The 14,767-nt window shown below is 43.7% G+C and overlaps 1 protein-coding gene across 1 annotated transcript in view; it reads right to left on the bottom strand.

The window, feature by feature from the left end:
* AGPAT5 (1-acylglycerol-3-phosphate O-acyltransferase 5) overlaps positions 1-9,495 on the bottom strand; it is a 31,772-nt gene extending 22,277 nt beyond the window's left edge. The window contains exons 1-4 of the mRNA XM_080999295.1: positions 9,388-9,495; positions 8,858-9,099; positions 3,585-3,654; positions 2,290-2,405 (exon numbers count right to left, since the gene is read on the bottom strand). Coding sequence (XP_080855421.1) covers positions 2,290-2,405; positions 3,585-3,654; positions 8,858-9,076 — 405 coding nt within the window. The 5' untranslated portion in view covers positions 9,077-9,099; positions 9,388-9,495. The remainder of the gene's footprint in view (positions 1-2,289; positions 2,406-3,584; positions 3,655-8,857; positions 9,100-9,387) is intronic.
* Positions 9,496-14,767: the final 5,272 nt, after the last annotated feature.

Consider the following 14,767-nt stretch of genomic DNA (forward strand, 5'->3'; position numbering starts at 1 on the left):
ATAAATAAAAATTTATTTATTATTATTTATGCCAAAGGAAAACAACTTCACTGGTTCAACTCAAGGCCCGATTTGTACACCAGCAAGTAATTGACTGCAGTTCATGCCATATTGTTTACCATTAGGTACCAAAGGTCCATTTTTCTCTCAGTGCACCTGCTAGATCAAATGCTGGCGCATACCAACTAACAACCATGTGGGAATGACTTAGAAAATCATTCTCTGCAGCGCTTGTCATACAGAGGAGTCAATTTTCTTATGCCCGTAAGAGGTTTTTTGTTTTGTTTTTAAACTTATTGCTATGGAGAAAAGTAGCCAATCTTATTTCTCAAGCTTTTCAATCCACACGGTGACACACTCAATGAGCAGTCACATATTGTTTATGAACACGCAGGGTGAGATTTTATCACAGAAGCAACAGCCATGAAGAGCAATTGAAAGCTTCCTCCAGGGGGAACCTATTTTCCATGCACCAAACTTGTAGGTCTGAGTCAAACATTGTGGTTCTTAAGAGAAGGCAACCAAAAAAAGGATTCCATGGGGGAACTGTAACATGTGTACGGTTACTTACCACCAGGGTGACCATATGAATAATCCCAGTTTACTGACCACATAGATCAGGCTAGATCTCTCCAGGGATCTACTCCCAACTTTTTGAGTGGCCTTCACACCGAAGCAGTAACATTTGAAGTGATTCTTATGGTGCCCATTTCATACATTGGATTTGGCAAAACACAACTCACCCTGATAATGAATATTTTCTATGGCAGCACACCCATGGAAGATCAGTCACTACCTGGTCTGAACTAGAGTTGCCATATTTCAAAGGGTTTTTTCCGATTGACTTGCCTAAGATCCAGGACAAAGTGCCGCCTTTCGGAAATCCCGCCTCCCAGACATCAAATCCGCATCTGAAATCCCGGTAATGTCCAGATGTATGGCAGCCCTAGTCTGAACGAATGACAAAGGGGAACCTACAAGAAACTAATGTATGAAAATTCTACCCCTCATCCCCGCCTGGCAGCAGAAAGCAACTCCAAAATATATAAGGGGTTCATTCATTTAAAGTGATTGTATTGAGTGGCGTTCGAAAAATGGAGGTATGTGCTATGCAGCTTGTGTTTTTGCATCTGCGAACCAACATCTTGTGACTTTCGTGACACAAGATGTGAATTATGGGACCATATGCAGAGAAGTGGAAAACTGTCATTATAGCTCTTATCTCTCTCTGCTAAAAATATATGTCACGAGTTTAGATATGGAACCACACTCACCTAGTGAGAAACACTACCCCTTGTCTCCCAAAGATCTTCTGAATTTCAACTATTGTGTCTAATGGAACACAGCTCACTAGATCACCCTGATAGCCTACTAGGATAAAATCCATATGAAGCTCAACTAGAGGAGCAAAAAAGCAAAAAGGAAAGAGAATAAGAAAATATAAGAACATATCTAAATCAAGTCATTGACATAAAAGGGCTACTTGTTGTTTTTTAATCAGAAACTTCACGGTGACAAAGACATAAAAGCCACAATTCAGCGAATTTTAGCATATGCAGACATCTATCAAATTATTCTTGCTTTCTTTGGAAACACAACCCAATTTTGCTAACATGTTATGAATATGTGCAACAGCAAGGATATTATCCCATAAATAAACACAGTCCATGCACTGAGTCAAACCCAGGACTAAAATGTGATTAAAGCCAGACTGAAATACGTAACTAATTTAACTAAAGGACAAATGTTTCAAATGCAATCCTATATATGGTTACTAAGAAGTCAACACCACTGAATTCAGTGGGACTCTATTCAGTACGCTCGAAATTGTCTTAGGGTTCATCCTGGACCCACTTACCTGAGAACTCCATGTCACTTACTTCTAATAAATAAATAAATGCCAGAATTGCACTGTTAATCGTGTAGGACACGGACACGTGGTTTTTGCATCTTAGCGGGCATTGTCCCAAGTTCAGTGAGTACTTTTAGTTTGCTAAACACCTGACTGGAGAGCCAAAAATACCCTCCTAACCCTACCAGATAAAATCTGCTAACTAGAAAGAGTTGAAGTTTCACTATTCTGTTTCAAATATGAAACAAAAACACATTATCAAGACAGAATCATTGCATGGACCTGACTTCAAGCATGCCTTACAGTACTTGGGACTACGTTTTACTGAAATAAATGGGATTTACTTTCAAGTAAATATGCTCAGGATTGAGACATGTCAAAATTTAGCAGAAAGTACTAGTTATTTCATGTGACGTGGAGAAAGGATTAGGATTTACCTGAGAAAAATACCACCCGTATAAAGGAAGCCACTTTAACCCGTCTTTCAAAACATATCGAACATGTCCCAGAGCATTTTGCCTGACGGCCAACATATCTGCTATAATCCAGTCAACTGCAAAACAAACAAACAAAACTCAAACATTTATGTCCCTAGGTTAATGTCAAAATCCTTCCCAACATTATTTAATGCTCGTCTAGTGCTTATGAACATGAAAGATGAACTGCGGTCAGTGGCAATGCAAGGTAAGTTCTTTCCACAATCATATTCCCCTATTACTCTTTAGTATTTTAGCACACATTTCTTCATTTTTTAAACAAAGCTTGTACTGTTTGCATAATACCACTACATAACTTTTAATCTCCTGCCAACACAGAATAGATGCGTATCTTGAAGGATCTGGTGAGAAACACTGACTCAACAGACAACGAACCAGAAACACACCTTCGTGTTAAGTAGTGTGCCCTTAAAACCAGAATCAGAAGAACTAGAATTAATGGGACTTCTTGAAATCACCCCCCAGGGTTCCAGTATTTACCACATTTTTCCGTGTATAATGCGCCCCCATGTATAAGACGACCCCTATTTTTGGGGACTCCAAATTTACAAAAGAGTTGAGAGTTGCTGAGCTTTTTTTTTTGGGGGGGGGACTGCTGAGAACCGCTCAAACATTAATTTATAATTTTAAAAATTGTCTTATACACGGAAAAGTGGCGTAATATAATTTGCCAATCAGCCAAGTTCAAAACAGATATTAGACACTTGGCAAAAAATGAGCAGCACACAATTAAAACTGAACACTGTACGCAGATTTCCAGTGGAAATCACTTTTGCTCATGAAAGGCAGACCCCCCCCCATTTTTCACCAATCCTACTGCATCCCTCTTGAGCGTTACAATACCTTCTTCCATTGGTTCCTCCCAAGCTTAGGGGTGGCATTTCAGTGGGCTGCCATGAGCAGGACTGGAAAAAACCAATGGGTGTCTTGCTTTGTGCAAGAGCCGCCACTGGATACAACTGTTTGTGTTGGTTCAAAAGCACTTCCAAATTCGAGGCACCTTGTTAGGAAGCATGTGGGGGCTGTTTTGCAAAGAAACAGCTTAAAAGACCCATTATCCTGCTCATCTATCAGGATCATACCGTGTATTTTTGTTTATTTAATCTTAACATGCAATCCCAAGTATCTATATCTAGAGAATTTCATTCTCAGTGGTTATATTAACACTTTTTGTTTTTGCTTTTAATAATTATTTAATTTAAAAACTCTTACAGGTAAGGAAATTGCATACAAACCTGTACACTGATGATTTGATATATATACCACATTCTCCTTATTTTTTGGCAGATCGCCATACAGAATTATCTAGGAAAGAAAAAAGGTACTTGATTTAACAGCCTGAAGAACACCAACAAAACCTAGGAGCAAGCTTTATTTTATTTAAACTCTTGAGAGAGAAGATTTAACAATTCCCACATTATGACAGGACTACCTTTTCCCTTTCTTTCACCTTGATGCCCCAACTTAATCTACCCATGACTTTATGTGGCACTTTACTGAAGTCAGAATGACCATGTATAATTTAAGCGTTCACCTGAGTCTATGAAACTGAAGGGATGTACAAGTAAATTGGCTTATAAAAGTGTACTCTTACATGCAATCATTCTTTTACAATGAGAGGAGAGAGAAAAAGTTTATCTTGCAAAATCATGACATGTTCATGTTAGTGCGGTTCAGGTAAAGTCTTAATACTGATTTGATTCATAGTATTTCTAGGCTGCTATTTATTCCAATGAATTTCAAAGCAGTTTACAAACAAAAAAAAATACAATTACAGCAAAAGTCATACGCAATACCCATTGAAGCAACAGTAAAAAGATGGCAGCAGACATTGTCTTAAGTGTTTCTATGTAACAATCAGTACCTGATCAGTTCAAGAACCAACATGTGAAAATAATGGAATTATTTCACGTGAGGGAATGTATTATGCTTTAAACAGAGACCCAGCTTCCATCTTTGAAATCCCTTTTAAAAGATGAAAACCCCTTTAGCACACTCTCCCGATCTTCCTGTAGAATTAGTAGCAAACATGTATGCATATTTATAAAGCAAACAGGATCCAAATATGTAAAATATATTTTTCTTAACACAACCTGATTGAGGTAAGGTACACAAGTGAGAGAGGGTTGGGTTTTTATTTTACTATCATCATAAAGATAGAAATGGCAGGGGAGGAAACAGGAAAACATTACCTCATGAATGAAGAGAAAGCAATGAAAGTACTTTAAGCACAAAACTGAAAAGTTTAACAGGATGCAGAAGTCTTTGACCTCTGGATGACTAGTTTAGTCAAGCATACTCAATGAAAGGACCATCTAACATCAGTTTGGTACCCTTAGTTTGAAACATCTGCTTGCTGGCAACAGTGCTGAAATGAACAGTTGATCTTGAAAAGATTTGCCTAAATACAATTGGCTGACTACAAGCTTCCTTGGAACTTGCTTCCAAACTGGCATGTCCAAAGATCAGGATACTACCAACCCATTTAGCATTCATCTAAAAAGATTTTTGTTTGCTTGTTTGTTTAAACATAGTATTATTTTATTTTTATGTATTCATTAAATTTATATACTGCCCTTCATCCGAAGATCACAGGGCGATTTACAAAAACACAAAAATATATAAAATAATAATTAAAAAACCCAGAAACAATATCCCTGGGTCCCAGCCCAATTTAAGAGGCCTTAGATTTAATTAGATGTTTAATTAGCCAAAGGCCTGAGGGAAGAGGAATGTTTTTCCCTGGCGTCTAAAGATATATAAAGATATATAAGCCAGGCGAGCTTCCACAAGCAGGGAGACACTGCAGAAAAGGCCCGTTCTCATGTTGTTACGCTTTGGGCCTCTCGTGGAGACACACAAATAAAGGGCCTCAGGTGATGATTGCAAGGTCCTTGTCAGTTTATATGGGGAGAGGCGATCCTTGAGGTTCGGCCCTCAGATGTTTCGGCAGCCAAAAAAAGTTATCACTTCCAGATCTCCAACGAAACTACATGCACTTGCCGTAAAGATACGCTGTCAAATCTCTCATTTTTAAAAGCAGCTATTAGTTTGGGGAGCCATTCTAGTTTATGATCGGGAAACTACACTGTAATACATAGCAACTGGTAGTTCTCATCAGTGGAAAGGATTTGCTGCTTCTGTTAGCACGCGTAGTTTGGTGAAGACATTTTAAGACATCAAGCAGGCACTTGGTGTAGCGACAGGCATAATGTAAAGCCAATGGACTTTTAAGAGTAATATAGCTTATATTATTTAATAAAATTGTCTTTGGAATGAATGTACTGACAGGTTGCAGGTATGGAATTGTATGATCAAATGTACCACCAGTGAGAAAACAACAACTCCCAATCCTGGCCCCAAATCATCATGTGAAACAGATAAGCTTGACTGAAATTAATCTCTTTGTCATTGTTAGTATGTTTGCTTTCAAGTGGGGAACAGACCATTGAATCGTGCAATTCCCCACTTACAATCCGAAGTGGTACGGCCTAGGAACAGCTTTACCACATGATGAACTGATGGTTTAGAATGAAACTAGAAGTCATCCTCTAGATATCAGGCTTAGGTAGCACAACTCGGGGAAGAAAACATGCAACACAAGTTGTTGAAAAATTCTGCAGATTGAACTCTTATTAGCATCTTTAAGAGTTTCAACAGTTTAAATACTAAATGAAATTGGAGGAAGAGACAGAAAAGTTTCAGTTGGGTGCACCAAAGCCATGTAGAAGTAACTCCTCCTTCTGATGTTGAATGTATGGGCTTGGATGGAATGTTAACTGGAAGTTCACGGCAACTTAAACCTATCCTTGTTTCACATTAGAAAGCAACAGGTAACAAGGGACAAGTCAAACCACAATGCCTTATTAGAGAAGTGGGACTGCCGATTTATGGATCTATTTAAGTCTACTGTTCACAGGGATGTGGGTGGCGCTGTGGTCTAAAGCAGAGCCTAGGACTTGCCAATCAGAAGGCTGGCGGCTCAAATCCCCGTGATGGGGTGAGCTCCTGTTGTTTGGTCCCAGCTGCTGCCCACCTAGCAGTTCGAAAGCAAGGTAAATGGCATTTCTGTGCACTGCTCTGGTTTGCCAGAAGCGGCTTAGTCATGCTGGCCACATGACCCGGAAGTTGTCTGTGGACAAACGCTGGCTCCCTTGGCCTACAGAGCGAGATGAGCGCCGCAACCCCAGAGTCATCCGCAACTGGACCTAACGGTCAGGGGTACCTTCACCTTTACCTTTTACTGTTCACAGAGAGCTCATACGTCTATGCCTTTCCTTAGATGGGTGGCAAAGACAGCTAGGAAGGACCATACTTGCATAATTTGCTCAAATACCAAGCCATTCAAAGGATTACAGGGACCCTGCAGTCCTCCAGACACTGTGGAACTCCAGTCCTCTCCGATCAGCATGGTCAGTGGTCAAGGATGATGGAAGCACATAGTTCAGCAACATCTGAGAAGCTACAGGTTCCCCACTCAGGGGCTACCTTTCAGTCCAGAAGGATAGCACTTTCTAGTGCTGTATTCACGTCACAGCCACTATTGAAGATCTGCCATTCAACATATATGCACGAACCACCGTTTCAAGCATGTTGTCTGAACCAGTGTAGCTGCAGTTGAGTGCGGCCAACCAGAGATGCACAAAACACCACCTTTTAAAAAGGCGTGGTACCTTGATGAGCAACATGCAATATCATACCTTTTCCTTTTATATTCCTCTATGTCAAATTCCAGAAGGGTAACCATATTATTCTGTTAAGACTTAACACCAGGCATGTACCTTAAAGGCTGGCAGGTTTACAATGGCCAGCTTTCATTGGCCAAGTTCACAAAGCCTTATGACACAATAAACCCTTTAAGTCTTTAAGGTGTACAGAATCCTCATTGCGTTATTCCCCTTTCACTCTCTAGTTGGGAGGAGGCCTGCACTTGTTTCCCGAGTGCCAGTTAGACAGTACGGTGGATGGTAAGGCAACTTACAAGGTCCCAGACAAGTCAAGATAGTCTCCTGCAGATGATAAACAACCGCCAAAGTTGGCAGGAGTAATCTTGGAAGGCTCGGACTCTGCTGGGGTGGAAGAGTCTGCTCCTCCCCTTTAACCCTAGAGAGGTGGAGGTCTTGCTGGAAAAAGGCAAAGGTTGCCAATACAGATACTGTTTGTTCACCTGCTCACCTACCAATGTGGGTAAACAGTGGCCTTTGCAAAAGAGCACCAGCAATCCTTATTCAACTGCCCTCTCTCTGTGCTGAGAATAGAGCCCAGCCCAGGCATGGAGGTGGAAAGGAAGAGCTGACTGTTGCTCCTTGCTACCTCTGCTCATTTCCCACCTGCTCGCTTGCCAGCCTCTCTAGGTTGTGCAACCTGGAACTGGGTTCAACAGGCAGAGATTCCTCCCTGCTCTACCACCCACAGAGAGTGGAGAGCAAGTTGAGGCAGGGCTGTTCCTGACAGCTACCTCTCTTCCTCGATCACTCACCCTCCGAGTGATGTACTAGCCAGAAAGGAATGGCAGAAGTGCACCGTCACAATGGGACAGCAGCAGGCTGGGTACATCAGACTGAACGTGCCACTCAAAGGGGCATGGCAGGTAAGCCACTGCCTCTGGTAGGTCACCTCTTTCTGGGAGCCACAGTTACAAGGAAGACTAGACCAACTGTGCCACCTTTGTTATTTATATGCTGCCCATCTGACTGGGTCATAGCTGTCAACTTTCAGATTTGAAAATAAAGGATCAGCAGCCTCGAAAATAAGGGATTAGCAGCCTCACCTGTGCTGGGGACAGTCTATGGGATATCTAACAATCCGGGATAGCAGCGGGAAACAGCACTGGAATAAGGGAATTTCCCACAAAAAAGGGGAAGGTTGACAGCTATGGACTGGGTTAGCCCAGCCACTCCAGGCAGCTCCCAACAAAAACACACCAAACATTAAAAGCTTCCCTATACGCCTTCAGATGCCCTCTGAAAGTCAGACAGTTGTTTATTTCCTTGACATCTGGTTGGAAGGCATTCCACAGGTCGAATGTGACCCCAATCAGGGTCCCTTTCCCCCCACCCTCCCGAAGGAAACTCTGCTGTCTCCCCAGTGCAAATTCGGCTTGCTGTGCGCAACCTTAACTGTGCTGTACTCAACCTAGGTGTTACCAGCATCGAGGAAGTAGGCAGAGCCCCAGCGCTGCCTGGGAAGGCTCGCTCCCACCTGCAAGGCCACCCAGAGCCTGGGAAGGTGAGCAAACCGAGGGGGCAACCCCCTCTCTGCTGGGAAGGGAGGGAGAGAGAGAGCGCAGCGAGGAAGGCGCAGCCCCTGCCTCCGCTCGCTCACCTGCGCGCAGCCTCGCCCACCTGTAGCCAAGTTGCCCGAGTCCCTCTCCGCCTTGGCATCCAGAGACGCGAGGTGGTGGAGAGAAAGGTGACAAGGGGGTGGGTTCCTATCTCCCCCAGCCCCCCCTAAGGAGGCGTGGCGCCTCGGCCAGCCCCCCCCCGCCCCCGGCAGCAGCCGCCCTCACCTGCACGCCGGTGTAGTTCTCGAAGAAGAAGAGCACCATGCTCTGGTAGAGGGTGTACAGCCGGTCATCCACCTCGTGGTAGACGCGCGCGGGGAGCAGCGTGGAGAGCAGGCGCCAGGCGCCCCAGGCCAGCACGTAGGTGGGCGCGGTGCCCATCATCAGGGCGGTGGGCAGCACGTAGCGCATGGAGTAGGTGTGCAGCACCAGCGACAGCAGCATCTTTTCGGCCAGAGTTGGGCTGACTTTAAAAAAGGGAGGGAGAAAGAAAGAAAGAAGAAGAAATGAAGATCCGGCTCCTGGGCTTCGCGACGTCGCTAGCACATGAAGGAGGAGGAGGAGGCGCCTCTTCTCACGCCTCGCAGCCTGCAGGCGCCGCCGCCGAGGAGGAAGAGGAGGGCTCCGCAGCTCGGCCGCATGGCCCGCGGGTGGCCCAGGCAGGAAGCAGCGTGGGAGGGCGCAGCGGAGAAGCAAGGAGCAGCCGGCACCGGCAGCTCCTCCTCCGGCTCGGGAAGCGCACGCGACGCCCTCACCTGCCCGCCACCCCCGTGCCTCTTGGCCGCGCACCGAGGAGGAGGAGGAGAAGGGCGCCGGCGACAAGGCAGCTCCGCCTCCGCTTCGCCGGAGACTTCCGGGGGTTGGCCAAGGCTTGCTCCGCCCGCCTGCCCGGAGGAGGCGAGCCTGCCCCGCCTCGCTCTCGCTTCTCGCCTCTCGTGCCCGGGAGGGAAAAGGCGCGCGTAAAGGCGCCCTTAGGGCTTAGCTCATTATCTTTTTTAATTGCTCCTCCTGTCAATGTTTTGCAGATTCCAAACGCCGCATTAATTCGTTAGTCTTTTTTTGCTGTTAAGCGCGCCGGAATTACTTACAAGCTAAACAAGCTATAGTTTAGGGCCCCACTCTCTTGGGGGCCCCAAACTTTTTAAAAGAAAAAACAAAACTGGATGTACCAATTTCCAAAATATAAGATAGAAAACAAATAAAGTAAAACCTACATACAGCAACAGTGTTTTGTGTTGTGTAGGCTCCTAGGATGTAAGCAATGGGCTCCACCTGCTCCCTAAAATATCACTGGTTTGCTCATTTCTATATATAGGGTGGCACTGTTTGAAAACACGTCAAAGTGCAAGTAGATAAATAGGTACTGCTCCGGCAGGAAGGTAAACGGTGTTTCCGTGCGCTGCTCTGGTTCACCAGAAGCAGCTTAGTCATGCTGGCCACATGACCCGGAAGCTGTACGCCGGCTCCCTCGACCAATAAAGCGAGATGAGCGCCGCAACCCCAGTCGGCCACGACTGGACCTAATGGTCAGGGGTCCCTTTACCTTTACCTTTATATATAGGGTGCCTACATTCTGCATGGACTGGTTGCATGGCAACATGTGCAAATGGCTTTAGATACTTATTAGGTTCATAAATTACCATATAGCATATATTCAACACAAAAACAGCGACGATTTGTTGTTGACAAAGGACACCTGGACATATAAAGGGCCCCATTACCTTCTGTAGCTTAGGCCTCATCAAACCTAAATCCAGCCCTTTGTTTAGATTATTATTATTATTATTTTATTTTGTTAGTTGCTGCTTCGTTAACAGTGCGTTTATACACCACATTTCAATAAAATAATGGAAATGGTTTATGGAATATTGACAGATGAATTGTAAACATAAAAGAACATTGGCAGGATTATTGTAATAACCTACATTTTTATGAGGGTATATATTTAAAGTAGATTAATAAATGAGCAAATTAAGTTAATTTGGATATGCGGAAGAGATTAAAAAATAAATTTAAGGAACCGCAGAAAGAGAGGGAAGGAAGTCAAGTTTTATTAAGATAAAATCAACAGTGTCGTTAATCTTGAGTGATGTAAAAGTGGAGAACTGAATAAAATGGTTATAGTAAAATATTGCAGGAACAAAAGACAAACAGAATGAACCGTGGAAGGAGAAGGAGGGAGGTTGTTGGATATTTAACAGTATGTAAAATGTTTATTTTGAGATGTATAATTGAAAATTTAATAAACATTATATATATATATAGAGAGAGAGAGAGAGAGAGAGAGAGGAACAGCTATAAGCTGCACTGAGTCCACAGGATAGATCAGGATATAAATTCAAGAAATGATAAGGGACTTTATTATGTGCTTACTATCCATGGACTGTAAGTTGGTATTGCAAACACTAATGGTGCTGTAAAGCTCACATAGATGTCTCATTTGGCCGGGCACTTGCAAAAACCATTTGCTGTGGACAGAATGTTGGTTTTTCTACAGAGGAGACCTGTGTTTTTAAGTTTGCACTTGGCCATAAAGCTTAATGGGTAATGTTGGGGAGGGATAATAGTAAAGCACATACTTTGGATGCAAAAGGTCCCATGTTCGGATCCTGTCACCTCAAGTTAAAAGGACCGGATAGCAAGTGGTGTGAAGGATCTACACATCAACAAGGCTATGAGGCTAAATTGGGGAAACGCTCAAATACACTGTCCTGCAGTCCTTTGTGGAAGCGCTGCATAAGATAAATGAATCAGTCATGCAAGAGAAAAATTCAGGAAATGTCCTGACAAGGACACTGTTACAGACAGTTGCTTGGATTGTGGTAGTTGTGATAGTCTCAGTTGTGTAGACCAGGGATGGGGTTGGCATTCAAAATCTCACTGGCCAATGCTGAGGATGATGGGAGATGTAGCCCATCAGTATTTGGGACACTACGGGTCACTCATCCCTCGTGTAGACTGAAGCTTCTAGAAGCAATTGTACCACGGTGCCACTTTTTGCCTTGCTATTATAGACCAGCGCGGCATTTCTCTCTCATAATTTCCTTACCTTTTATTTTCCCTCATAAGAGCTCAAGATAAATTAGAATACCAACTGTAAGTATCCCCCCCCCCCAAGTCATGCAAGGTAGGAGAGAGATTTGCACATGGTGATCCAAGGTATCTATACTGGAGATCCATAACTTGGCAGGAGTTTGAACTTAGGTTTCATTTTCTGGCAGGTTTAAAAAGGTAAAGGGACCCCTGATCATTAGGTCCAGTCGTGACCGACTCTGGGGTTGCGGCGCTCATCTCGCTTTATTGGCCGAGGGAGCCAGCGTACAGCTTCCAGGTCATGTGGCCAGCATGACTAAGCTGCTTCTGGCGAACCAGAGCAGCGCACAGAAACGCCGTTTACCTTCCCGCCGGAGTGGTACCTATTTATCTACTTGCACTTAGTGCTTTCAAACTGCTAGGTTGGCAGGAGCAGGGACCGAGCCATAGGAGTTCATCCCGTCGCGGGGATTCGAACTGCCGACCGTCTGATCAGCAAGTCCTAGGCTCTGTGGTTTAACCCACAGCGTTTACGGTGCCATTAACAAGCTGAGAGACAGGCAGAAACTCAACAGATAAAGCATTCTGCTTTGCCTCCTTTCCACTCCAGCAACTGTATTCTGGCATATAGGGTTTAAAAAAAAAAATAAAATTATCCAACATTCATTGCTGAACCAAGCATGGGAAGCTGCTCTGGGAATGCACTCTGTTTATGGTGTAATGTTTAGAAGCACATACTGTACTTTAGGCTACTGTATAGAGATGGTAACAAAAAGGAACAATTCTACTATGCCCCAGCACTTTTTGTCCTTCTTTGTCTCAAAAGAGCAAGCCTGTATTCCAAATGCTATGCTCCTATAAAAGGGACTGACTCAAGGTTCAGCACATGTGGCTGTTTTCTTATCTCTTGCCAGGGACACAGGTGCATTGGGAAGTTTTTAAACATTTGACGTTTTATTATGTTTTTGTATTCTTCTGAAAGCCACCCAGAGTGGCTGGGGAAACCCAGCCAGATGGGCGGGGTATAAATAATAAAATTATTGTTGTTGTTACTGTTATTATATTGTTCCAAGTTGTGGGGAAATCTAAAATACCAGACTACCATGAAGACCAGAAAATGTGATTTCAGGTGTGGAATTAGGAGGAAAATTGGAAGCATCTGTTCATGTTTGAAATGGGTACCAGGAGCTCCATCATTTCCTGCAAGAACCTGTGGGCTCATTCCCCTCCCATGGTTTCCAGCAACTGGTACAGTGGTACCTCAGGTTACATACGCTTCAGGTTACACACTCCGCTAACCCAGAAATAGTACCTCAGGTTAAGAACTTTGCTTCAGGATGAGAACAGAAATCGTGCTCCGGCGGTGCGGCAGCAGCGGGAGGCCCCATTAGCTAAAGTGGTGCTTCCAGTTAAGAACAGTTTCAGGTTAAGTACGGACCTCTGGAACGAATTAAGTACTTAACCTGAGGTAATAATAATAATAATAATAATAATAATAATAATAATTTTTATTTATATCCCGCCCTCCCCAGCCGAAGCCAGGCTCAGGGCGGTTAACAACAATAAAACAGTACAACATTCTAAAATCATTTCATTATAAAAGTAATTCCTGAGGTACCACTGTATTCGGAAGCATTTCTGTTTCCATCTGTGCAGGCAGAGCAGAGACACCAGGGCTAGCAGCCATTGATACCCCTCTCCATGAAATCGTCTAGTCCTCTTTTAAAGCCATCCAAATTGTTGGCCATCCCTGCCTTGTGGGGGAGTGAGTTTCATAGTTCGACTATATGTTGCATGAAGTAGTACCTGTTGCTACTTCTTGATACCGTCTTTTTTGGCTACGGCAAAAAGGAATGGAATGCCATTCCCAATAAGCCTGTCTTCCTTTTGGCCCAGATTCAGGCATGGGAACATATGGAGAGAGACCACTGGTCCACCTAGCTCAGTGTTGTCCATTGACTGACAATGGCTGTCCAGGGTTTCAGACAAGGTCCCTCCCAGTCCTTTCTGGTGATGCCAGATGCTCTGCCACTGAGTTACATCTTTTTGTAAAACAGCAGTCTTGTTTTTAGCCTGCTGTTTTATTCTACTTCATGTGGGATGTGATACATAGATAGCAGTCAAGTACAGCATTCCTTGTTTTCCTAGAGTGAACTTGCAGGGAATGTTTGGTCCAGTCAGTAGAAAACTTTCCTCCTGACTGGGATATACTTCCTTTTGCATGTGACTAGAGGTGGGTGTGACTTTACCTGCCCAGGTAACACAAAAGGACAGGCACGCTGTACACACCGTCTATTTCATTTTGTCCATTGTAGGAGCAACAGCTTTTTAGCTAGAGGTGCTGTGTTGGCTTTCAGCCAACAGAGGACAAAGGGACTATTCCCATATGGGATAGATTCCACATGTATATACTCCATAACGAAGTGCCTTCAGAGATCCATCTGTGAACTGAATGTGTGAGTAAACTTCTTTTATATACAGTGGTACCTCAGGTTACATATACTTCAGGTTACATACGCTTCAGGTTACAGACTCCGCTAACCCAGAAATAGTGCTTCAGGTTAAGAACTTTGCTTCAGGATGAGAACAGAAATCGTGCTCCGGCGGCGCAGCAGCAGCAGGAGGCCCCATTAGCTAAAGAGGTGCTTCAGGTTAAGAACAGTTTCAGGTTAAGAACGGACCTCCGGAATGAATTAAGTACTTAACCCGAGGTACCACTGTATACTTTACACAAGATTGTGTTGTGTCTATTCTTTTCGGAGGGATGAAAGGGGAAATGACCAGGAATCTAATATTGACAAGCTTAAACAAGCTTGCAACAAGCTAACCGCTGTGCGTTTAAAAGGGGAATGTAAAACTAAGTTATATAACTTGCTAACACAAGTTAGGGAGGATATTATTAAACAATATATGCTCTCCTGCCTCCCTGAACATTCCCACACTTCTGCTGACATTTTTTTGTAGTTTTGTTTTATGGATTGTTGTACCCACCTAAGAGTATTATTTTTTTTACTGAAGTTGGGACTGCCATAGATATTATTTCATGCCGCCTCTTAACATTTCTGGTGTCATTACTTCACTCACGTGGCTACCAGTCATCAG

The sequence above is a fragment of the Podarcis pityusensis genome, assembly GCF_964106645.2.
Source record: "Podarcis pityusensis genome assembly, chromosome: 3".
Classification (NCBI taxonomy): Eukaryota; Metazoa; Chordata; class Lepidosauria; order Squamata; family Lacertidae; genus Podarcis; species Podarcis pityusensis.